The 26,560-nt window shown below is 45.9% G+C and overlaps 1 protein-coding gene and 1 long non-coding RNA gene across 13 annotated transcripts in view; one reads left to right on the top strand and one right to left on the bottom strand.

Annotated features, from left to right (window-relative positions):
• Window positions 1–26,560, top strand: part of NBEA (neurobeachin) — an 823,962-nt gene that overhangs the window by 145,888 nt on the left and 651,514 nt on the right. For all 12 annotated transcript variants that reach the window (XM_065581345.1, XM_065581343.1, XM_065581347.1 and 9 more), the window contains exon 6: window positions 16,026–16,152. In XM_065581345.1, the coding sequence (XP_065437417.1) occupies window positions 16,026–16,152 (127 nt within the window). The remainder of the gene's footprint in view (window positions 1–16,025; window positions 16,153–26,560) is intronic.
• LOC135980891 (uncharacterized) lies at window positions 9,339–24,368 on the bottom strand. Its single transcript, XR_010597812.1, has 3 exons — window positions 24,228–24,368; window positions 10,281–10,403; window positions 9,339–9,477 (listed from the first exon to the last, which is right to left on the bottom strand). It is a non-coding gene; the product is annotated as an uncharacterized LOC135980891 (long non-coding RNA).

The following is a 26,560-nucleotide window of genomic DNA, read 5'->3' as shown; positions in this document are numbered from 1 at the left end:
TCCCTGGACGTTCAAGCGTTGGCCTTTTACATTGAACACACAAAGCCATTCCGTAAGCTGAACCAGCTGTTCGTGGCAATTGCAGACTGGATGAAAGGCCTCCCGGTCTCGTCACAGAGGATTTCATTGTGGATCACGTCCTGTATCCGGGAATGCTATGAGTTGGCAAAAGTACCGGCTCCTGCATTAATGGCACATTCCACAGGAGCGCAGACCTCCTCAGCGGCATTCCCGGCCCAGGTCCTTACCCAGGATATCTGCAGGGCGGCGGCGTGGTCCTCGGTTTCTTCTGTCATCTCTCACTGAAGATATTAATAAAACCAGTGGATTTTCTCACGAATGAAAAAGAAAACTTTAATTTTATACATTTATTAGCCCATCAGGTTCTTCATATGGGCATACAAGAAAGTAATTGTCCTTCACAGGCAGGAAGAAACACAACATAAAAGGAGTGTGGTTAATCAGGCAGCAACTGTATTAATTTATCTGGAAACTATCCAGCAATAACTCATAAAGTGCAGGTCATCATTGCTGGATTAAGAGACTATGGAAGTGGGGTTGTCTTCTTGCTGTACTAGACATTAGGAGCCCCAACCCCATTCCTCAGATTCTGCAGTGGATGCCTTCCCTTAAATCCACTTCCAGTTCCAATTTATAAGGGAACCGGAGCCTCTGTAGAATGAGTACTTAGAATAAAAGAAGATTAGGGTTCGAAGAGACCTTGGGAGGTCTTCTAGTCCAACCCCCTGCTCAAAGCAGGACCAACCCAACTAAATCATCCCAGCCAGGGTTTTGTCAAGCTGGGCCTTAAAAACATCTAAGGATGGAGATTCCACCACCTCCCTAGGTAACCCATTCCAGTGTTTCACCACCCTCCTAGTGAAATAGTTTTTCCTAATATCCAACCTAAACCTCCCCCACTGCAACTTGATACCATTGCTCCTTGTTCTGTCATCTGCCACCCCTGAGAACTGCCTAGCTCCATCCTCTTTGGAAGCCCCCTTCAGGTAGTTGAAGGCTGCTATCAAATCATAAGAACACAAGAATGGCCGTACTAGGTCAGACCAAAGGTCGATCCAGCCTAGTATCCTGTCTACCCACAGTGGCCAATGCCAGGTGCCCCAGAGGGAGTGAACCGAACAGGTAATGATCAAGTGACCTCTCTCACCCTGAGAACCAGGGCATGTGATCTGGAAACATCTGTTAATTGTCCAAACAAAGCCTTGTCTATCTCATCCTTCTGGTTTTGTGGTCTATTGCAGACACACACCATGACATCACCCTTGTTGCTCTCACCTCTAAACTTAACCCAAAGACTCTCAACAGGCTTTTCTCCAGTTTCAGACTGGAGCTCTGGGCCTTTTCCTTCAACAAGGAGGATGGATGAGAACAGGACTTGTGCCTCACACTCCTTTATCCTTCTTCCAGAGTCACATAGTCTGCAGTGACCAGCTCAAGATCATTCTTGGAAGTATCATTGGTGCCCACATGGAGAAGTAGGAAGGGGTAGTGGTCCAAGGGCTTGATCAGTCTTGGCAGGCACTCTGTCACATCCTGAATTCTAGCTCCAGGCAGTGGACATCTGCCACAAGGAGGCACCAGCTATTAGTTTGGCTGACTTCCCTCCACCCTCCAGTTGTGTTCTCAGATAGTTCACAATTTCTTTTCTCCTTCAAAAATATATCTGCTCCCCTGTTGGAGAGGTACACCCCATCTCCCTTGAATAATTCAGGTACCAAATATCCACTAATCTATAGGATAAGGGTACCCATACATTTCTTAGGGTATGGAAATAAGATTTGGGTATAGTAGGTTGGGCCTGAATTACATAGCGTCCGGATCCTATAAAATACCTGGTCAGGAAGAAGTCTAGAGAGCTCTTTTAGTCTTTAGCTCTATAGGCTATCTTTTTATCTACTTATCATTCTATCTTCCATCACGCTATCAGCTCAGCTTGTGCAGTATAGTGTAACTACTCAACATTCCTAACTACTGAGGAAGCCAGCACCATCATGTTATCGGGCATGCCAGGAGTAAGGCTGGTCATAGCATTTCTTCTGTATTTCCCGCAGCTGCTTTAATGTGCTGTGAGCCCTCTGACACTTGCCTTCACTGTCTTCAGTATCTGATCATGTTCTGCCTGAGCTGATGCTGCTATTATCATGTCATCTGCTATTATATGGACTCCTGAAATCGCTCCATATGTATCACTATTCTTTTGTTGAAATACTTCACAAGTTGCCTTTTATTCCAAAAGGTAGATGGAGAAACTTGTATCTGTGCCACGGTGTACTGAAGGTGAACCATTGAGATGACTCTTTAGCTAATGTAATTTCCCAATATCCATCTTTATTACCTACTATAGCGAATATGCTTTTACGAGCTTGTTGGCACTGAACATCTACTTGTGTGGGGATGGAATAATACTGGCCCAGTATAGCCTTATTCAGGTCTCTGGGATGCAAACAAATCCTAATCTTGCTATTTTCCTTCAGTTATCACTAAGCCGATAACCCATGGAGTGGGTACGTTCACTTTGGCTATGACCCTTTCCTTTTCTAACTGCCTGAGTGCATCTTTGAGTGTGTGTTACTACGAAAGCTATATTTCTGCAGCTGTGTATGACGGGTGACTGATGGGTTTGTATAGATGGGAAGCTTCCCACAGAACACTCTTGTTCCCATGAATACTGCTGGATATTGCACAGTCAATTCAGTGCTGGGTGCCTTGGTGTGCAGCATACCTATTCCATGTATTAGGTGTGGCTCTCTGTAAGCTTCTCTGCCTACAAGTGGTATTGTGGATGCCTGATGCTATTTCTGCACTATATACCAGGGATGTTATTCCCAGCTCCTGTACACATACTCATGCTAACTCAATGAGAGCTTGTGCGATTATAAACATAGCATAGCCACGGTAGCATTGGCAGGGGTGACACGGCTTAGCCATTCTAAGTACAAACCCACCTGAACCTCTACGGGGTAAGTACTAATCTGTGCCACCACTACCCACGCTGCCGTGGTTACACTATTTATACTTGTGCTAGTTCATTGAGCTTGCACTATACATTGATTCATATCCCTTGCTATGTAGAAGTAGCCTTAGTGGCGATGAACTGAGGACTGAGCTTGTTCTTGTCTGTTGCTGCTGTTAGTGTGTCCTGTTCAGAGTCTATTCGGGAACTGCCGTATGTTACAAGTGCAACATCAGACAGTTTTATCTGGATGAAACGTGGTATCTGTTTGAAAAGGTGAATTGGGAAAGCCTTAGCTTCTGCTAGGGTTACCATACGTCCGGATTTTCCCGGACATGTCCGGCTTTTGGGGGTTCAAATCCCCGTCCGGGGGGAAATCCCCAAAAGCCGGGCATGTCCGGGAAAATCGGGAGGGAGGGATGGAGGGCTCGGCCGGGGCCTCTTTGGCCGGGGCCGGGGTCGCGGGCATGGTGCCGGGCCGGGCGTGGGGCCGGGCGGGGAGCCGGGGGCGCGGGGCCGGGCCGGGAGCCGGGCCATGGGCCGGGGTAGCGGGGGGGGTGCGCCGGGCTGCGGGGCCGCGAGCCGGGCCGGTTTAGCTGGGGGGGGAGGGGTGCGCCGGGCCGCGGGGCCGGGCGGGGAGCCGGTCCGGGGTAGCGGGGGGGGGTGCGCCGGGCCGCGGGGCCGGGCGGGGAGCCGGTCCGGGGTAGCGGGGGGGGTGCGTGGGGCCGCGGGGCCGGTCGGGGAGCCGGTCGGGGTAGCGGGGGGGGTGCGCCGGGCCGCGCGGGGAGCCGGTCCGGGGTAGCGGGGGGGATGCGCCGGGCCGCGGGGCCGGGCGGGGAGCCGGGGGTGCGCGGGGCCGCGGGCCGGTCCGGGGTAGCGGGGGGAGTATGCCAGAAACAGAACAGTAAGCACCTATCACCAGCTCCACTCAGCAGTGCACGTTACAGAGACATGACACTGAAATAAGAAATGGGAAGGTCCCCCAGTCAGGCCTGGTTTCTGTCTCTCCAGCACTGTTCAGCTCAGGACTGCAGGATTTTTGCCACAGCAGGTTATGTACATTTGATATGTGAGTGTTTGCTACTGGCAGAAGTAGGAACAGAACCTAGGTCTTCTGGTTCTCAGCCCAGTGCCCTGTCCACTGAATCCCTTATATGGGGCAGAGAGCCTCAGAATTCCCCTTCTCACAAGCTGAATACAGAGATCTGCGGAAGCAAAGTCAGATGAATAATGTATGTCATTTCAAAGAGGATTTGACACAATGGCTAGAAATATTTTCCTCTGAGCTCCTGAATGGTTTGTTATGACACATTCCCACCCCTCCCCCTAATCACCACCAACTCCGTACTCTGTTCTGTATGTTGTAAAAATATAATAGAGCCATTTAGAGGGATTAAAACACCCTGGGTATTAGAACGAGAGGCAAGGCAGTAGCGGCACTCAGATGCAGACTAGGTTAGCGCGAGGGGTCCGAATTCAGATGCAGACTGGAGTCAAGTCTCCTGAGCTCTTTTGCAGGATAGTTTGGCTGCTTCTGAACCAAAACCAACAAAAAAAAGCTCTGTCTGGTTTTGTATCCAACCCAGAATCAAAGCTGTACGGTCAGGCTCAGATCCAGGAATCCGACCCCTCTGAAAAGCCAAAGGGCATCAAAGTCAAGAAGAGTCACATACCAGAAACAGAAGAGTGGGTGAAAAGAGGGGCACATAAAATGAAGCCAGGCAGAGAGTAGGGACTCCACACTTCACTGCCAGAAGCTGGGAGTGGACAACAGGGGATGGATCACTCAATGGTTGCTTGTTGTTATAAACTCATCCTCTTTAAGGTCAGAAGAGACCATCGTGATCACCTAGTCTGATCTCCTGCACATCGCAGGCCACAGAACCTCACCCCCTCCTGTAATAGACCCCTAACCTCTGGCTGAGTTACTGACGTCCTCAAATCATGCTTTAAAGACCAAGTTACAAGAATTCATCATGTACACTAGTTTAAACCTACAAATGACCCATGCTGCAGAAGAAGGTGAACCCCCCCCCCCCGGGTCTCTGCCAATCTTAACCAGGGGGGAAATTCCTTCCTGATCCCAAATATGGTGATCAGTTAGACCCCGAGCATGTGGGCAAGACCCACCACTACCTGAAATAATTCTCTGTAGTAACTCAGAGCCCTCTCCATCTAGTGTCCTGTCTAGGGTTACCATACGTCCGGATTTTCCCGGACATGTCCGGCTTTTGGGGGTTCAAATCCCCGTCCGGGGGGAAATCCCCAAAAGCCGGGCATGTCCGGGAAAATCGGGAGGGAGGGATGGAGGGCTCGGCCGGGGCCTCTTTGGCCGGGGCCGGGGTCGCGGGCATGGTGCCGGGCCGGGCGTGGGGCCGGGCGGGGAGCCGGGGGCGCGAGGCCGGGCCGGGAGCCGGGCCATGGGCCGGGGTAGCGGGGGGGTGCGCCGGGCTGCCGGGCCGGTTTAGCTGGGGGGGGGGGTGCGCCGGGCCGCGGGGCCGGGCGGGGAGCCGGTCCGGGGTAGCGGGGGGGATGCGCCGGGCCGCGGGGCCGGGCGGGGAGCCGGTCCGGGGTAGCGGGGGGGGTGCGCCGGGCCGGGCGGGGAGCCGGGGGTGCGCGGGGCCGCGGGCCGGTCCGGGGTAGCGGGGGGGGTGCGCTGGGTCGCGGAGCCGGGTGCCAGTCCGGGGTCGCAGGGCCGGGCCGCCGGGGGGTGCGCTGGGCCGCGGGGCCGGGAGCCGGTCCGGGATAGCGGGGGTGCGCTGGGCCGCCGGGGGCCGGCAGTGCTGGGCGGGCCGGGGGTGGTCGGCTGGGGTCGCGCCTCCCCCCCCACACACACCCCTTACCTGCTTCAGGCTTCCCGCGAATCAAATGTTCGCGGGAAGCAGGGGAGGGGGCGGAGACTTTGGGGGGGGCGGAGTTGGGGCGGGGCCGGGGCCCCGTGGAGTGTCCTCCATTTGGAGGCAGAAAATATGGTAACCCTAGCTTCTGCCCCAGTATTAAGCTTGAACTTTAAGTACATTCCCCATATACAGTGTAGAATACTAAGGTTTTGTGGAGTGTGGATACTTATATTGACCAGATGAGATTGCTCACATTCTATTTCAGCCAGAGATTTGTGGCTTTGTCTTTTGTGTAAGTTTGCTACTATAACATGGATGAATAGTAATTTAATTTTCCATGTTAGAAACGTGTTACTCCAAAAGCTGGGCAGACTCTGGGTGGGTGTATCTTTCCACAAAGTGTGCTCAGTTTCTTTGTGTGAGCTTTGGTGTGTCTGCTTTGCTCTGTAAAGTGGCTAGGCCTTGACCATGCTGCTCTGAATACTCTTTTGTGCAAGAGCCTGCATCAGCTTGTCAGTATGCCACCCACACATGAGCATTCTTTGTGGTTTGTGAGGCTCTGCAAATCTCTCTTTTTGCAAGTCAAAATGAGCTGCTTCAACCTTTACTTTTGTCCTTTTATCAGTGACACTGAACACAATTTTGTCTCTGAGCATGTCATTTTCAGACTCTAAATCTCTTGTTTTTTGCCTCAGCTCTGTGACATACTTACCTATTTACTCTTTTCCTAGGTGTGTGTGAGACCAGAACTGGTATTGTTTAGACATCATATGTTTCTTAGAGTTACAGTAGTTCCTAAGCATTGTTAATACCTCATCCAGTATGGGAGCATTTTCAGTTGGCTGCTGTGTTAAACTTTCAGAGCCTCTTCTCCCACTCTGTGCAGTAAAATGGCTACTTATGTCCTCTTCTTTTTTTTTTTTTTATTTGCTTCTGAAGCTTTCATAAAGACGTGGTAGCGTTGTTCCTGTCTCTTCCAATTCTCAGCAAGATTACCAATTAAAAGATAAAGGTCAGAGTGGCTTGCAACCCTCCACGTTCGGATTTTTTAAATACTATTTTCTAGTTTAACTGCTTTATTTTTGGTTTCGTGTTTGTGTAGTACTCTCTGTATTTCAGTACTCTGTACCTTCTGTTTGGCTCCTGCTGGTCTGTGGATTGCATTTCTTGTCTGTGTGTAGCAGTTTACAAAATTTACAAATCCGCCGTGCTCCTGACAAAAGCAGCCACTGGTGGTCACTTCTGACACCGTGTTGTGTTGTGTTTTCTAGCACGACCAGGCAGCTGAGAGTATCTTCCTTGTGAGTATGCTGCAGCCTTTGTACTTCAGGAGCCCCAGGTCAGACTAGGAATATAAAGTTCTTAGAGTGCTTGCTCATGTCCATTCCATATTAGATGTGTGTGTGCTTGCCACATGCATCGGTGCCGGAAGTTTTTCCCTTAGCAGTATCCATAGGGGACCGGCTCTGGCGCCCTGTGGAGTGGCACCTGCATGGCGCAGCATAATGGGTGCCGCCGGGTCCCCCCACCCTCGGTTCCTTCTTGCCGCCAGTGACGGTGCTGGAACTTCTGCTGCTTCGGCTAGTGTTGTTTCATTCTCAGTTCTTGCAAACTTTGAAAGCCTGTAATATATTTGTATATAGTTAATAGTTCTTAGTTATCCTTAGTAGTAGTTCTCAACTCTTCATTAGTCCTGAACAGGACTCAGCCAGGGGATGGGGCATGCCCCGGTCCCCAGGCTTTAAGCCCTGTGATCGTTGCAAACGGCTTATGCCGATCAGTGATCCACTTATCAGCTGCCTAACGTGCTGCTTGGGCGAAGGGCACATAAGTGACAAATGCGTATCTGCAAGTCCTTCAAACCTAGGATGAAGAAAGAGCATGAAATCCGTCTGAAAGCGCTCCTGATGGAGTCAGCACTCACTCCGGCACTGGAGCAGCGGTCTGACTCCGCACCGAGAACCGCGGCCTCTGTGTGCAGTGCTCCACCAGCGCCAACCATGAGCTGACATCGGTCCCCCTCCATGGCTCCGGTGAAGAAGCCAAAAAAGACTGGGAGGGGAAGATCTCCTACCTCCCATAAGGGAAAGGAGAGGGCTAGGGGTGAGCCACAACCCATGCCGGGCAGCTCAACACCCCCATTGGGAACTTGGGCTCCATCTCAAGTTGAGTGGTGCAGCCCATCCCATGTTCGCCTGCAACCACAGATAGCGGTGCAGGCCCTAGCCAGCTTCAGGTGCCGTCAATGCCCGAAGCTCTTCGAGCATCTCAAGAGATCCTGATGCCATCCACACTAGCTCCCACAATACCCGTCTTGGGGAAAACCCACCTTGGGACCTATGTGTGTGTCCCCACCTCAGCTGTACCGAACCCCATTGAGAGGGACGTCCCGCCAGCATTCGCCTGCCTGAAGTCGTCACGCCTCAGGACTGGAGAGGCAGGCTCAGTGGCGCCCTCTTCGGTCCCCACACCGGGGGCACCTATAGAGGGACTCGTGGCGTACCTTGCTAGTAGATTGGCACAGACCCTCTGAGGCATGCGCCACCCAGCAAGAACTCCGGGACTGGCCCCGATCTTCTCCAAGGGCCGTCCTCGTCTGCCAGGCCGTCCTCGCCTGTCTCCAAGAAGGAGGTCACCCTACTCAGGATGATCCTCCCGGCAACCGGCACATAGTAGCTCCCAGTCCCGTTCGATGTCCCGGTATCGGTCGAGTAGCATGAGGCATGGATCGCTGGGTATCCGCTGCAGATCCGCCTAACACCGTCTGTCCCCGAGAGTCCAACCAAATCAGTCTCGCTTGGACAGCTCAGCTTCGGGATGCAGCAACTGAACCAATTGGATGAGAGGCCAGTGGCTTTGGTATCCCGTCCCCTTCTTATGCTTGAGGCTTCGGGAGATAAGTCCCCACAGGTCCAGGAGGACCAGGGGAGCAAGCTGCTGGACCACCAATGGACATGGAGGTTCCCACGGCACTGGCATCGTCCTCGTTGTCTCCAGATGAGGTTATCATGGGCCCCCCTCACCCAGTTCCTCAGGATGACACCAAAGTGCACCAGGAACTATTGAAGAGGGTCACTTCTAACCTGGGGCATCAGGTCAGAAGAATTGTAAGAGCCCTCAGACTCTGTTTGACGTCCTCAGCTCCTGCCAGGGTGGCTCTCCCTCTTCACAAAGGGGTTTCCAAAATCACTGGTGCCCTGTGGCAGACCCCCATCTTCCCTGGCCCCTATCTCTAAAAGGGCTGAATGCAAGTACTTTGTGCCAACCAAAGGGCATGAGTACTTATACTCCCAACCAGCCCCTAATTCTCTTGTGGTTGAGGTGGTTAACCACAAGGAGAGGCAAGGACAACCTGGGACCATCCCCAAAAATAAAGACTTGAGGAGGCTGGATCTCTTTGGACATAAGGTTTATTAGTTTTCCAGCCTTTAGCTGAGAGTGGCCAACCACCAAGTCCTGCTTGGCCGATCTGACTTTAATATGTGGCAAGCCATGGCTGCATTCGAAGGGTTGCTCCCTGAGGCCCTCCGGGCGGCATCAGATGCTGCCGCCCGCACAATGGCTTCTGCTATCTCCATGCGGCAAGTCTCTTGGTTGCTCCTCTCTCGGTTGTCCACCGAGGCCCAGCAGTCATTGCAGGACCTGCCCTTCGATGGTGGGGCCCTATTTTGGAGCAAACAGACAGCAAGTTGCATGGCCTTAAGGACTCCTGCACCACCCTGAAAACCCTGGTCTCTACATCCCAGTATCAGCATTTAAGCTGTTCAAACTGCAGCAGTCTGAGGGCCCGGGGAGCCAGCCTCGGCAGGACCAGCCCCATAAATGAGCCAAGGGTTACGGTCATTTTGAGGGTGTGCCCAAAGGCGACCTACCAGACTATTCCTTGGATCCATCTTTTCCAGAGTTCTCCGACCACCTTTCCCCTTCCCACCCGGTGTGGACTGCTATAACTTCGGACCACTGGGTCCTTACCACAGTGGAATGAGGTTATACCCTCCAGTTCTTTTCTACCTCCCCTGCCCACCTGCTTTCCCCGTCCCTCTTCAGGGACCCCCTCACGAGAGTCTCCTCGCGCAGGAGGTAAAGGGGTTATTACAGCTGGGTGTGGTGGAAGAAGTTCCTCTCAAATACAGGAACAAGGGGTTCTATTCCTGGTACTTTTTAATCCCAAAGGCCAAGGGTGGTCTGCGGACTATCCTGGACCTGTGAGATCTCAACAAGTACCTACAGAGGCTAAAGTTCCGCATGGTTCTCTGGCTTCTATTTCCCCCTCCCTGGATCCGGGAGACTGGTATGCCACCCTCGACTTGAAGGATGCATACTTCCACATAGCGATCTTTCAAGGACACAGACGCTTCCTCCAGTTTACGGTGGGGTCCCACCACTACCAGTTTATGGTCCTTCTGTTTGGCCTGGTGACAGCACCGAGGGTGTTTACCAAGTGCATACTGGTGGTAGCGGCTTACCTCAGGTTTCGGGGTATCCAGATCTACCCATACCTCGATGACTGGCTCATCAAGGGTGGCTCCAGGTCTCAAGTCCAAACGAACGTTGTGGTGCTTCCAGCCACATGCCGCCCCCTGGGCCTACTGGTGAACAACAAAAAGTCGACGTTAGTGCCAGTACAGAGGATAGAGATCATTGGAGCGATTCTTGACTCTGCCTGTGCCAGAGTGTTCCTGCCACTGGAAAGGTTCCACATGTTGGCGAACCTCATCGTGGAAGTCTCCGCGTTCCCTCTGACTACAGCCAGGGTCTGTCTGCGCCTGTTGGGCCACTTGGCAGTGTACACTTACATGTTCTGCCATGCCAGGCTCTGGATGCGGCCCTGCAACAATGGCTGGCGTCAGTCTATTGCCAGTCCCGAGATCCCCTGGAGAAGATCGTTACCATTCCCCAGGTGATACTTCGCTGAGATGGTGGACTGACCACAGGACAGTCCTGGAAGGAGTTCCGTTCAACAGCCCTCCTCATTCCATCGAGTTGGTGTCAGATGCCTTGGACCTTGGCTGGGGGGGGCACATCTCGGCAACCTCCCCAGAGGAGGCATGGTTACACATAAATGTCAAAGAACTCTGAGCAGTCCAGCTGGCGTGCAGAGTCTTCTTGCCCCACCTGTCAGGCAAGGTGGTACAAGTCCTGATGGACAACACAGCCTCGATGTTCTACATCTAAAGCTAAGAGGGAGCGTGCTCGTCGGCTCTCTGTCAGGAGGCACTCCACCTGTGGGATTTCTGCATCAGCCACGAAATCCACCTGGAAGCTTGTCACCTTCCCAGCGTCAGGAATATGCTGGCAGACCAGCTCAGCAGGGACTTCTCCTCTCACGAGTGGTCGCTCCATCCAGAGGTAGCCTGCATGATCTTCCAAAGGTGGGCAACTCCCCAAGTAGACCTGTTCGCTACCAGACAGAACAGGAAATGCCACTGGTTTTGTTCTCGACAGGGTCTGAGCAAGGACTCCCTCTCCAATGCCTTCCTCCTGTCGCATTCCCTCCGATTCCACTCATCAGCAGTGCCCTGGCAAAGATCAAGAGAGATGAGGCACAGGTTACCATGATTGCCCCAGCGTGGCCTCGCCATCATTGGTTCGACATGCTCACGAGCCTGTCAGCGGCACCTCCCCGGTCCCTTGCCTAGCCGACCAGACCTGCTGTCGCAGGACCACGGTCGTCTCTTACACCCCAACCTCGGGTTCCTCCACCTCTCGGCATAGATGCTGCGTGGCTGAACCCGGAGGTGTGGACCTGTTCGGAAGGAGTCCAATAGGGCCTCCTGGAAAATAGGAAGTCCTCAACTAGACTGACTTACCTGGCCAAGTGGACGAGGTTTTCCTGCTGGGCATCCGAACAGGGCGTCTCTCCCCCATTCCTCCATACAGGCTGTCCTGGGCTACCTGCTCCATTTGAGGAACCAGGGCCTGGCACACTCTTCCATTAGAGTGCATCTTGCGGCGATCTCCGCTTTTCACCCACCGATCCAAGGACAGACAGTGTTCTCCCATGACATGATGGTCAGATTCTTGAGAGGGCTGGAGAGACTCTTCCCACAGGTGCGGGCTCCTGTCCTGCAGTGGGATCTTAACTTGGCCCTTCCTAGGTTCACTGGCCCACCCTTTGAACAACTAGATTCCTGCTCCCTTTCCCATTTGTCATGGAAGGTCTCAATCCTGGTGGCGGTGACATCGGTGAGACCGGTCTCAGAAATTAAAGGCTTGATCTCAGAACTGCCATACACGGTCTTCTACAAAGAAAGATAAGGTTCAGTTGCAGCCCCACCCGGCCTTCCTGGCAAACGTGGTCTCCACCTTCCATATGAACCAGGACATCTTCCTCCTGGGGTTTTGTCCCAAAGCACACAAGACCATTAAAGAGAGGCGTCTTCATGCCCTGGATGTCCAGAGGGCTTTTTACTTAGAGTGTACCAAGACTTTCCATAAATCGACTCAACTTTTCGTCTCTGCAGCGGATAGGATGAAGGGTCACCCGGTGTCCTCGCAGAGGATTTCGAATTGGATTACCTCATGCATAAGGACCTACTATGACCTGGCAGAGATTCCGCCACCGCCGATCGTTAGAGCCCACTCGACGAGAGTGCAGGCGTCTTCGACAGCCTTCCTGGCACACATCCCTATCCCAGACATCTGTAGAGCTGCGACGTGATCCTCTGTCCACACGTTTACTGTTCGTTATGCCATCACTTAGCAGGCCAGGGGCGACACTGGGTTCCGCAGAGCTGTGTTGCAATCTACACATCGGTGAACTCCTACCCATCTCCAGGGGTATTGCTTTGGAGTCACCTAATATGGAATGGATATGAGCAAGCACTCAAACAAGAAAACAGTTACCTTTTCTGTAATCTGTGTTCTTTGAGATGTCCGTTCCACAACCCGCCTTCCTTCCCCACTGTTGGAGTTTCTGGCAAGAAGGAACTGAGGGTGGGGGAGCTGGCGGCGCCCCTTATATCGTGCCATGTGGGTGCCACTCCAGAGGGCACCAGAGCTGGTCCTTTACGGATACTGCTAAGGGAAAAACTTACAGCACCAGTATATGTGGTGAGTGCACACACCTAACATGGAGTGGACATGAGCAACACATCTCAAAGAACACCGGTTACGGAAAAGGTAACTGTCTTTTTAAACCACAACCCTCTTTAATAGATAGTTACCAAGATGGCTCCTATAGACTTTGAGCATGCATTGCAGACCTCTGTGTGCTTGCATCATGTGAGAGACCCCCTTATGTGGGGAGGCCCTCCAGTGATTATGCATGATTAATTTTCAAGAGACAGTACCACAGTATACTACAGGAGAGGACAGGGCATATATACCTTCCCCAGCAAAGTGTCCAGGGGCCAATGGCTTATCTGAGCCCCTCTGGGCAGTTCGCCAGCTCAGGTGATGCTTCCCCCTCTCCCAACCCAAGGGGAGGGCCCTTAATGGAGCTAAGATTCCTTTCTTCCTGCTGCCTAGGCAAAGACCCCATATGTATGAACTAGTGGGGAGTGCAATCTCACAAAAATTTGAATGCCAAAACTGAGCATACTCAAGCATATTCTGTGTGGAAGAGATCATCCTATCAGAATCTGAACTTGCCAGCTCAGTGGAGGAAACTCAGAACAACACACAGTCCTGTCCTTTATAAAAAATGCGTTAGGCTTAAAGCAGCCAACCAGTCTACCAGTAAAAAATTTGAAGCTAGACAAATTCAGACTAGAAATAAGGTCCACATTTTAACAGTGGGGAGAATTAATCATTGGAACAACTTACTACAGGTTGTGGTAAATTCACTGTCACTGGACATTTTTAAATCAAGACAGGATGTTTTTCTAAAAGAGCTGCTTTACTGCAAGCACAGCTACTGGACATGAAGCAGAAATTATTACAGGGAAATCATATACCCTTTGTTATGCTGGGGATCAGACTAAAATCAGATGATCACAATGGTCTCTTCTGGCCTAAATAATCTATGAATATATATGGGAGAGAGAATTAATTGTAATTGTGTAGGGGCTGGTTGTGACTCTGTAGTAAAGGGTGAGTGATCTTTTGCGCTTAAAGCAGGGATTCATTATCTTTATTATGCATGGAAAATGTAGCATATCCTCCCTAAACTTACAACACTTACTCTTTGAGTACAGAATGAATTTTCTAAGACTTGAAAAGCAAAGCTGTTTGTTAGTTTGTTAAAAACTAATTAAAAACTGCATCCTTTAAGAAATTTAGAATCTGCGTGTCTTTTTGTCATCCCAGATTTTCTTAACAGACTAACATAGTCTCTTCAAATTTTCCACAGAGTTAAAGTTAATTGAAATTTTGTGCTTAGGCTATATTTGATTAAAGTAGGTTGTAATTAAGCTAATTTATTAATAACTATCTAATTGTTATAATACAGTTAGGGTCAGATCAGGAACTATCTTGTATGCAACAATTGTATTAGTTGTAATGAGTCAGCCCTATGAGGAAGACTGGACATATTTGTGCACAGTAAAAGGCAACAAACCACTTTGACTCTGTCCTGTAGTGAACACCATGATGTGGTTAAAATATATGAAAAATGTCTTTAAAAAATCAGTTTAATGCAATCTGGGACCACAAAAACTAATGTGTTTTCATAATTGTATTGCTGTCATGGCATTGCTATCAGGAAGAGTGAAGTTTGTTTGGTTGCCTGAACTGTGTATTTCCATACCTTAATATGTTTGGATTTCTTTTCTTTGGGTTTTAATGCTTGCATTTGGGATAATTAATCCCCGTAATGTATTTTCCCTTTTAAGTTACTGATATGTAGTCTCAACCTTAACTGCATTTTATCATAGTTTTTTGTCTTGGAATATGGCACGTAGCTTGTGAGCCTTGATGAGTGACAGGATAATTGAGCTGTTGATAATAAGAGAGACAGAAGAGAGTTTGGATGAGAGGAAATAGAGGTTTTCACTGAGTTAAATCTTTAGTTGGTAGTTGACAGAATTGCATATGTGGGATTGAGCAGTTGAGATTCCCAAGGAATAAGTTGTAGAAGGAGAAGAGAGGACCAAGGACAAAATCCATTGGGACACTGATGAAAAGTGTGCAAGGGCAGAAGACGGAAGAGCTCCTGACGAAGTTGTGGAAAGTAGAACAGTAAGCTGAATATTAAAAACGAGAAAGCCCAAAGAAGGAGCAAATGGCAATTGAAAGCACAGGGATGAATGTAAGATGAAGATAGAAATGACTAAAAAGCACTGTCTTTTGTATTCTTATGGTAAGTCTTAAGAGGACTGTACCGGGGGGAGGAGAAGTCAAGGCAAAGGAAAAAACACCATTGTCAAAGCACCTGGATTTAAAGGGGAGGAGGAAAAGGGATGGTAGATGGAGTGGCAGATGGGGGTAAAAGAGGCTTTTTTTAGGATAGGATAATTCAGTCATGTTAGAAAGCAAAGGGGAAAAGAAATTAGATGAGATGTGTAGGGGACAGGATGATACAGGGAGTCAGAGAAATCAGAATTGGGAGGAGATAATGTCACAGGACATAGCGCATTGAGGGGTTAGTAGATGCTCATCACTTTTGAAAATCAGGTCACTTCTGTTTAGGTATCTGAATATGGATTAGGAACCTAATTTTAGGCACCTAATTGTTGACCTACATATATGATATGATACATAATATGTAACATAAAGGAAAAATGATCTTGTGATTGTGGCATTGAACAGTGACTCAGGATATTTGGGTTCAGTTCCTAATGGTTACTTATGGACATATTTTTAGAGGAATGTAGGCACCTAATGGGATTTTCAAAGCACTAAGGTGCCTGACTCCCAAAATGGGAGTTAGCTGCCTAGGTTCTTTTGAAATTACTTGTAGGCATCTATCTGCATTTTTAGGTACCTAAATTCTTGAAAAAAATCTGGCCCTTAATGTCTTCGTGCGACATTTCTCTCTTTGTAAAGTGAAGATGATATATTCTACCTCCCAGCAGTTTTATGAGAATAACTGCTGTTTTTGAGACACTGAGATTTAATATTGCCTAAATACCTAGATTAATGTGTGTAGATGTATTTAATCTATTTTCCCTGATACATCAGCTAATAATTATCTAAAAGAAAGGAAAATATTTTGCTTTGTGCTTCAAAAGTTATATTGCTTGTAAAGATTTAATGGGGGTTGTGCCCAAAATTCCCTTTGTCCCAGAGAGTTTTATACTATTTTGTCCTTATTTATTCTTTTTTTTCAGTTTTCGCACTAGCAAAGGAGTTGGGTACTCTGCTCATTTCGTTGGCAACTGCTTAATAGTTACATCGTTGAAATCAAAAGGAAAAGGTTTTCAGCATTGTGTGAAGTACGATTTTCAGCCACGCAAGGTAAGCAAAATAGCGTTCACAATGAAGAATGATTATGAAAGTGTGATCAAGTACCTCTATGAGGAAATAGACTCCCTTCTGTCACAGTAAAAGTGATCATTTCTCACTTCTTATTTATAACTAGTTTCTATGACTCTCTGTCATATGAATTATATGTCAGAGTTAGAACAGGCCATCAGCAAAAGAAACCATGGGAGGTATATAGTAATGGTTTATGAAGAAATACATACCCATACGTAGGGCCAACTCTTCTTATTTTTGTTTTTGTTTATTTTATTTGCCATGGCGCCTAGGCATCCTAATCATGGACCAGGACTCCATTGTGCTAGGTGCTGTACAAACACAGAATGAAAAGACAGTCCCTGCCCCAGTGCTTAAATACTGTTGAAACAATTAAAATTTCAGACAGAGAAGGATTGTCAGGGTACTTTTATTATCCTGATGAACTGCTTTAGTTTTGTTTTTAAAAGCTATATATGTTTCTGTTCAGTAAGCTTCAACATTCTTCTGAATATTTGGCCCTTCGTTTTCAAAGAATCTATTATTAAACTGTACACTGATGAGAGCTGAAGTAAAATATTCAGCTAACCATACTGACAGGTGCCTCACCCAATTTTGAAATGGAATGTTGAGTAATGAAATGAAACGCAGTGGCTGATGTATGCATTTCTAAGGTTACTGGAAATTAAATTAATACTATGCAACACATAGGGATGTACAGTATGGATGAAGTTTAATCTCACTTGGAATCTCTGGAATTGAGGTTTGCTACATATTTATATACTGCTTGAGCTGTTATAAGGAAATTTTGTTTGGTGATGGGCAAATTCTTCATCTGTTTTTTAAGAAATATTTGAAATGTAATTGGATTTTCAAACAACTCTGCCCTCCATTTAGCGAGTTCTTAGTAACTCTTGCAAAGGTGTGACACACTTGGTCATCTGCATCTCCAGAGGTCTGATCTCATGATACAGCTTTCATGCAATAAATTTTGGAAAGTTGACCTGTGGAAAGATGCTGGGAAAAAAAATTAGCTGCCCCTGTCCAGTAGTAATATTTTGCAGTTTTGTCCTCTTTCTTTATTGCTCTGGAGCCTAGCTTTTTGTTTTGAATTTGTCAACATTTTAATATAACTAACAAATATGTTTTTATTACATAGGTCATTTAATTTCAGAATAAAAATACTGAAATTTATTTACTGAATTTATTTTGCATTTGGGGACTTTGGTGATATTAGTGCCTGTAATGAGTCTGCCTGCAGTGATGCAGATTTTTGTTGCCCTATCTGTTCCATGGAGAAACAGGCTTTCACCTTTCTCCTGTATCAGTAGAGATTTGGGATGTCTCTTATTCCTAGTAACATGAACATTTCTCTAGCACCTTCCACTGTTCATTTCCACAATATGTAATCCTGATGCGTCTATGGGGATAATGATTCTGTTGGCTTCCAGTTTTTTAACTTTCATTCTCATTTGGACTGGTTATCCAGTTGTCAGTTTGCACAACAGCTTTATATGTCTGTTACGGTAAACTTGTTTGTTTTTTGCCTTTTTCCAAGGGTATATGTAGTGTTGGTATATGCTTTGCTGGGATACTGAGATGTTATGTGAAGTAAAATCTTTGTTTGCTCATTAACATGCGTACCGGTAAACTCATTCCTTCTATTGCTCTGTATTTGTGATCCAAAAGGGGCAAGGAATAAATCTTTGTCAGATTTGTTTTCCTGTGTGAGTAGCTCATTTGTCTAGCCTGTTACTCTGAGGTGTGTACACAAACTGGTAGGCCCTAATGGATTCCTGCCGGATCTATTGACAGTAATCAGACTCTGTGATGTTCCGTGTCTTGCAAATGGTAATTGCATAGATTTTAAGGCCAGAAGGGAACACTGTGGTAATTTATTCTGACCTCATGCATAACGTAGGCCATAGAACCTAACCCAATAATATCTGCATCAAGCTCATAACTTTTATTAAAATTTAGGGCTCATACACACACAGTTGGGTCGGGTGTTTCATTCTTTTTTAAATTAAAATGCCCTGCGTACACTTGACACAAGTTTCTTCCAAATTAACTGGCCAATTAGTGCAAATTTTGAAAATAGATTAAATTCAATTTGTGTGGATGCATCTATATATCAGATTAATTTTTCAGTCCTCCCACTGCCATCCCATACTACATTGCTTTACACCAGGCCATAATGTGTTTCCCTGTGTCCCCTCTACTTCTCTGGGTTGGCTGGATTTCACCACTAGCCAGGAACCACCCCACTTTTGACGACGCACTTCTGGAGCATTACATGAGCATGGAGCCATAGAGAGGGTCAGGGATTTTCTTCTGATCTGGGGAGAGGAGACAGTTCAGTCCTGCCTTAAGAGATACCGTAATGTGAAGATATACTAGTGTATATCAAAGCAAATAACTAAGAGGGGTCACTCTTTGGACTTCTCACTGCTGCAACACTGGGAATAGGCAGCTGCAGAATAATGGAGAACCCCCCCACACAAAGAACAGAAACAGGACCTCTGGCAGTGCTCCAAGTACTCACCCCTACTTTGAGGATCAGATTTTTTCCAAGAAGGCCACCACACCCTGGTATGTCATGGACAGCACTGAAGGCATCAAAGAGAACACAGTCTCCTACCCTGACCAGATTTCCCATGGAAGCCAGGATCTTTTCCCCACATGAAAACCTAAGGCAAACCCATAGAAGCAAACAATTCCCAAAACCCAGGTGGACACTCAGCATGATAGTGCTGGGAAGGAGACCTCTCCCAGTAAGTATTCTGTCCTATATTACAATAAAATTGTGTGGGTAACTTCAAAAATCTTTTGTTCTGGTTGTCCAGTGGGCACCACCAGGAGTTAAGAGCCTTTGCAAACCTTGCCAGCTTCCAGCCCTCCCTCCCCACCATGCTGTGTTCTAAAAATTGGTATCTGTGCCTGGGAATTTAAGATCTGAAGGGGATTATGCCTTGATATTTTCAGTTCCCACAGCTATTTGCTTTACTGGCATCCACCCCCAACACTCCTTTCCTGTGCTCCTCATGTTCCTTTTCCCAGCTGGTTGACCACTGGACTCTCTACCCCGGTCAAGCTATTGCTCTGCAGACATTCTATATTTTTTTAAAAAGCCCTTGTAATGTAGGCATGTTTATTGAAATGTCAGTTACAGGAAGAAAAATGCAAAAGCACCCCCTCTCCCCCTAAACGCTTCGCTTCACAATTTGAGCAGTACCCAGAAATTTCAGCTAGCGTAGCATTTTATGAGATATATTTCCCGAAGTGTAATACTAAAAATGAATAGAGTTCATAAGACACTTGGGTAGCTGAAATAACTCTCAGCATTAACTCCTTAAGTTCAAAACAGTTACAGCAGAATGCTATTCATTTTGCTGTACACTTTGTGCGGGTTGGCAGGTGATGTACAACAGAAGTTAAGGCAAAGACAATGCTCTATTTTGGCATGATGTTTCAAGGTAAAGCAGCCTTCTTGGGGCTTCTTGTATAGGTAGGGTTCCCCTTCCAGTCATGCAGCACTTCTGAGGCAGGGCAGGGGACCATTCTGGTGAGTAACATATCTGCCTATCTTTCTGGTCTGCCCATTGCCTTTTTAACAATCTTTGTCTATTTCTTGGTGATTCATAGGAGGATAACATCCTCCAATAGAAGGACTGATTGCACAGGTGCATGTGCAATTACTAGCCTTCCCCCTGCACATTCCCAGTCAACCACCCAACCTATGCAAATCTCATATGCTACTGTTTGTCCACTCAGCCTGCTAGCCGAACATAAAACACCAGCCCTAATCCCCAAACCGTGCTGCACACCCAGCCAATCTCCACAACAACATAGGAGTAGGGTTACTATACAAAAGGCAATTAAGATGACAAATGTCTTACTATATGTAAGTTCTCCCCAGACTAGGAAGAGACTGTGAAAATAGTATTCCAAAACTGAGGCAAAAGCAACAGTTTATCATTGAAGCCTGGAGACTTGAAATACTACGATAAATACTTGTTTGGTTTCTCAGCTTCCCCAGCTCCAGCGCCTGATTGTGCATGGCACCCAAGGACAGGACTGTCACCAATTGCAAAATGCCTAGCAAATCTCCGGGGCAAGAAAAAAAAAGACCAAAACTGAAATGTTTGGGAACTCTTGTCAGCATCCCAGAAGAGGGCTAAGAAAACAGAAGAGTGGAGGGATGTTCTCCTTGCAGAGAGACAGAAGGACTGAGAAGGTGTCATTGCTGAGAGAGAAGACGACACAGAATTGACCAGAGAAACCACTGAGAAAGATAGGGATGGGCAAAAACAGCTTCTGGACCTGATGTAAAAAATTAGTCTTTATGGAGGATGTTTTGGCTCAGCTCTGCAACCAAAGCCCTTACCATGTCCTGCAGCCCATGGAGAACAATGTGTACTGGGAGCAGCAGTACCATTTCTAAAGTTCAAACAGGCACTTTCTTCCCTCCTCTACCATCTCCCAGGATGTTGAAAACAGTGAATGCTGGGAGCCCTCCTTAACTCCAACACCCACAAATGATGGTTTCTTCCCACACCGTCCTATACCAAAAGGCAACAGGCAGAAATCTCGTACCTACATGTGTGTGACCAGTACAGCACAAACATTTGTACAAACTCAGAACTTCTAGGCATTTGTTACACATCTTCACTGTAATGTTGTATAACATTTGCTTTGTTTTATGTTGTGGTTGGAATCAATAAATGTTTGCAGTTTTGTTCTATAAATGGTGTTTATTATTTGCGCTATTTGAGCAGTAAAAATTATTTTCACAAATTTCACTAAAGTCTCATAAATCACCAGATATCCCATAAATGATAAACACCCCAAGCAGTTGCATAACACATTTTAAAAACCATATAATCTTCTGTTTGAGTAAAACCGTATACAGAGTTATGAAACCATGCCACAGTACATAATAAAATTACATTGCAGCACCACAACTCCTAGCCTCAGAAAAGGAGCACAGGGCATCCCTGACCTGTGGCCCTGATGATTTGCTGTAATTGGCAAAGGAAGCCTCACTGGTTGTTCATAGCTGCCTGAAACTCTTTGCATCTCTGCTTCCCACCTGTCAGTGAGGTGCTCTCTCTTCCTCTAACAGATGTTATGCAAAACACAGCAAGCAGTTGTGACACGAGTCTCCAGCCTCACTATGTGACAAGGTCATCTTCCTTTCAGCCTTACGAATACATACTTCACTGTCATTTTGTAGCTCCTCAGAATATAATTATAAAGGTCCTTTCTGCCATCCTAAGTGTCCAGTAAAAGGCTTTATAAGGCAGGGAAGTTAAAGATAAGCGGGCTATCCCAGAATGATAGTGGGACTCACAACACCGTTATGGTACATAGAAGTCCTGAGAGCAAAAATGCCAATTTTTGTTAAATAAAACAGGTGTGAGTTTTAAAAGATGCTAGCATCATAAACCTTTTCAGGCTACCTCACATTAATACTGGTGATCAACCATGCCTTGGAGAAGCATGGAGAAATACCCCTTTCTTTTTGTAAACCCTGAGGCCTGGTGGGTGGGTGGGTGGGTGGAGGGGGAGAGTGGGCACAAGGTTCCCATCAGTGGCCCCATTATAAATCAGGAACCCCAACCAGTGCAAATCCATCAATAATCTCCTGTGCATTGTCAAGCTTTCTAACTCATTCCATCAACAACTTCTTTATAGCAGCACACACCTCCATGGCAACAGCCCTGACAACTGATCTTACCAACACCAGATTGCATAGTTATTAATCAGTATCAGTTGGAGATGGTGAGCTTCCAGATGGCTATGGCCACACATTTTCCACACTGAGGGAAGGTTTCATGTTGGTGTGATGCTAGTGCAGTTTCAGGGTGAGCTCTGGATAGACCTCTATGTACATGACATGTGTCAGTCTGAAATTTTGCCTCCTTTGCTGCCCATCCAAGGACCAGCTCACTGTTCTTTCCCAATGGTCAGTGCTGGTTCCCCAAGCCCAGAAATGGCATTGAATCAAGTGAAGCTGCTGCAGAAAAATTGTATCCAGGGGTAGCTGTCCAATTTCCTCCACTTCTTCCTCTACCAAATCTGGCTCAACAACATGGCAGCTAGCTTCCAAATTTGCCTGGGTGCATGATTACAAATGTGTGTGCATCACATAGTGTGTATTAATTGGTGCCTGGGCAGTGGCATGTAACTGAGTGAGGTCCCCCCATACTGGCTGACAGCACAAGACAGAGGAATCATGGGAATTTTAGTTTGATCTTAAGTCCCAGAATTCTAGTGGCTTCCTGTAGGTATCCCACAATGAGCCATGAGAAAAAATCCAGAATTCGTAGAGCCCGGCAGGGGGACAAAGCACTATGGGATACCTGCCCAGAATGCTGAGTGCTTGCTTTGAAAAAAGTCAGTGCCATGTGTATGCAGTATGTGATGGATTGTCACCCCCCTGGGGTGCAGTCTGGGAGCCGTGGGAACTGCTGTGCCTCCTAACCAGTCAACTGGGTTGCTCCTTCTCTCACTGCTCTGCTGGTGATTCAGCTAGCCTCTCCAGGCCCTGTTATCACCCAAAATGACAGCAGGTGGCATCAAACACCCAACTGAGATACCTGAGTGCTTTATCTAAACCACTCAAGGACAAACAGAAGACAACAGCTAATTTCCCAGCTCCTCAGCCTTGTTGGATATACACCCAGAATTATACCATCTTGCACTGCACAGGGATCTGTACAGTACAAGCTCATTAATATAGATTGCTTTCCTCTTGATGTGGGAAAGATATGCACCAAGCTGAGATTTTTCCCAGACGCTTCACTTAAAGACACACTGGTTAAGATAAATCATAAAACAAGTTTATTTACTACAGAAAGATAGATTATAAGTGATAGCAAACAAATCAAAGCAGATTATGTAACAAACAAAAACTGCAAACTAAGCCTAATATACTAAACAGAAAGGATTTGGATTAGCAATTTCTCACCCTGATTGATGATACAAGCAGTCCACCAAGTTTCCATATATAGGTTAGAAATCCTTGTAGCCTGGGACTAGCCGTCTTTGTTCCTCAAGAGTTCTCTTGTGTGGGGAGTGAGGCTAAGAGATGATATCACGCCCCACCTTGTATAGTTTTTCCATATGGCAGGAACCCTTTGTTCCAAGCTAAGTTTCCAGCCCGGTTTGTGGAAAAATACAGTACCAAAATGCAGTTCAAGGTCATGTGGTCTGGTCACATGCCTTTGCACGCTGTGCTGAGTCATAGCAGCCATTACTCATAGGCTGTGTGGAGCGTTCTCAGGAAGGCTCACCAGGTGGGGGATAAGCTTCTCCTAAGGCCCACTATTTCCTTTAATGGCCCATTACCTTGAACAGGCCCTTCACAACCAGCTGTCTAGACTGGAAGCATCTTGCCTGGTGGGTGTTACCCAGGTGTAACCACATTTGAAATACAGATACATAGTCAATATTCATAACTTCAGATATAAAAATGATACATGCACATAAATAGGATAATCATATTCAAAAATCACAATTTTTCATAGACACCTTACATGGCACATCTTGTACAAGATGCATCATAACTATGTCGTAATCATATGATACAACTACGATAAATATGGGGTGCTGTGTCACAGCCGGGGCACAAAGCACTATGGATACCTGCCCGGAATGCTGAGTGCTTACTTTGAAAAAAGTCACTGTCATGTGTATGCACTGATTCAGAGCAATGCAGATAAAACGCGGCCATGTGGATACAATTATTTTGGAATATTTATTCTGCAACAGTTTGTGAACACAAACCTAATCCACAGGCATACACTACTCCCTCCTCCATATGTAGATAAGCCCTTAGAAAGATACCAAGTCTTGATTTAAAGATTTACAGATTTGATATAGATTAGCTTTGAAAGTACAAATCTATAGTCGCAATCAATAGTAAATTAGTTTTCTTTGAATTCAAATAAATTCTCCTTGATTTTGCCATAGTCTCTCTGGGACTTGATCTTTTTTCAGCTCTTTTGTTTGTGCTTTTTGGAAGCAATTATACATGTATTACAATCCCAGGCCAAAACAAAATTGCTTACCTTTTGATTAAGGTTTCAGTAGCAAAATGCTGTGGGTCTTGGTGGTTGTTTCTTTTCTTGTTACTGCTAGAACTGTCAGTCTTTATTTTATCAAGAAGAAGTCATCTCACTCATTTTTACCATAAATGAGCATAGTTTGTTTGGTTGTAACTCTGATCTTGCTGTAGGCCATCCTTTTAAAAATGTCAGTTTTAGTTTATGCAAAATTGGCTCTGTGTTCAGTCTCGAGGTTTTACTAACTTTGAACTAGTAACAGGTGTATGTATGCCTCATTGCGTGAATATCACTTTCAGGTGATCATGTGTTCACTAACTTGCCAAGTGTATCTGGTGTGGATGATTGCTTACCAATTTTGTATTCAACAGAGATCACACTTTTCAGCCTCAGTGTCATGTGTTGGTATATAGGAGGTACTGAAAAGAAAGACTTTGTCAGATAAAGTTGGTTATTTTCTAATGAGATTTTATATGCATCTTTTATTTCCCATTAATAATGTGTATATGTATGATGTGCACATGCAGTATAATATATTGGGGGAATATACCACCACCAAATACAATTACCAACTCCAGCATAAGAAATCCAAACTGTCCTTTTCAATTTGTGCCTGGATTTCTTGTTGCCTTGTTTAGAGACTTCACTCCAGGTGTGATCAGATGCTCCTCCAGCATAAAAAGTGCATGTAGACCTTCAAAAGATGCACCTATTAACAAAGCAACTGCCTAGTTAAATTGTAATTTAAAACTGGTGGATTGATGATGGGTGTTTTTAACTACTGAAATGCCAGTTTTGACTTCCCAATGGTAGGCAGTCTTATCTTCCAGTGATTCTCTTAAGGATTTACTTGTCATAGATATTTTTTTGGCAAAAACTTTATTATCCTCAATCTCTGAAGAACAACTGCTTTTATTCTTTACTGAACCACATTTAAGCTATCCATGCTCAAGTTATGGGCAACATAGAACTGTTCTGTTAGACAAGTTTTCCAGAGAGAGAGATCACATTCCTCTGAAGATCTTCCTAGTTGTCTCTGGTTTTGACTAACAAAAATATTTTTTTGTCATTTTCAGATTTTTCCACTTCACTGGTAAAATGATATGAACTATTTTAAAATTAAACATCACTAAAATTCATGAAAGCTAGCCTTTTCCAATATTAGTACCTCCATTGGTTTTAATTTTATTAATGCATTTTGATACATATTACATATATAAAATATGTAAAACAGCAAGGCAAATATAAAGCACATGTAATAAAAATAGTGAACTATAAAAAGGGAGATTTTACTAAAATATAATTAGACATGTTAAAGGCCCTAGAAATATTTTTAAAAGACACAATCCAGATTGTGAAAACTGATGTTCAGTATTTCTAAGAATCATATCTATAAAGGACTCCCTCTTTTTTGGACACCTATATAAATAAATAAAAACACTTTTAAAAAAACCTTCATTTATAAAAATTGCTCCTGAACTTGTGATCATTTTATTTTTGAGCCACTTCCGTAATTGTTAGCCCATGACAACCTCTAACATACTGCTGCTGTACTATCCAAGAGAAACACATTACATTTGTTATAATGAAGGAATTCTGGAGCACTTATCTTTGTTTTGTGTGTGTGTTCATCTGGACTGAGCGTTTAAATTTCACTGGCACTAAGCTCATAGATACTTCTTGAACACACTTACATCCACACACTGAAATCTTTGTTGTGTGACAAATTGAAATACCAAAAAAAAAAAAAAATCTAAGTTGAAGGTGACTGATTTGATTTTGAAAGTTTACAAGTTTATAAATCATGGCCATGTGAATATAAGAAATAAAATGTGAATCATTGCAACAGTGAGCTTTTTATTTAGAGAAACTTTATGCAGTAATATAATCATTATATCTTCTATTCAGCAGTGTATTCTCATATTATAGAGTAAGCTTCTTAACTTATCCTATTCTATCTGGAGATTATAACATACAGATGTAGCATCACAGACTGATATGTCTTTTTGCACTACTTGCAGAACAATTCACTTAAAAAGCGTGACATGTTGTGGCGCTAATTATTTTTGAGAGCCTGAGAAGCCAGTTTCTATTGCCATGCTTTCCAGAACCCAGCAATGCAGGCTGAATGAGATGAACGTAGTAGAGTGAATCCGCCTTTTTAACTTCCTTTTCTCATTTCATTTTAACTAAACAACATTTAAATTATTCGGTCACTTTCCTTGTCAATATAATTTTTTTCCTTTTAAATATCATTCTTTAACAATATTATGCATACAGGATTTTCATTCTTGGGCCTCAGCTTTGTAGTGCAAGACAAGGTCTTAAAATTATCAGCG

This window comes from Chrysemys picta, chromosome 1 (assembly GCF_011386835.1).
Source record: "Chrysemys picta bellii isolate R12L10 chromosome 1, ASM1138683v2, whole genome shotgun sequence".
Classification (NCBI taxonomy): Eukaryota; Metazoa; Chordata; order Testudines; family Emydidae; genus Chrysemys; species Chrysemys picta.
Note: the sequence above shows the minus strand (reverse complement) of the source record. Positions and strands in the feature narration are given on the sequence as shown.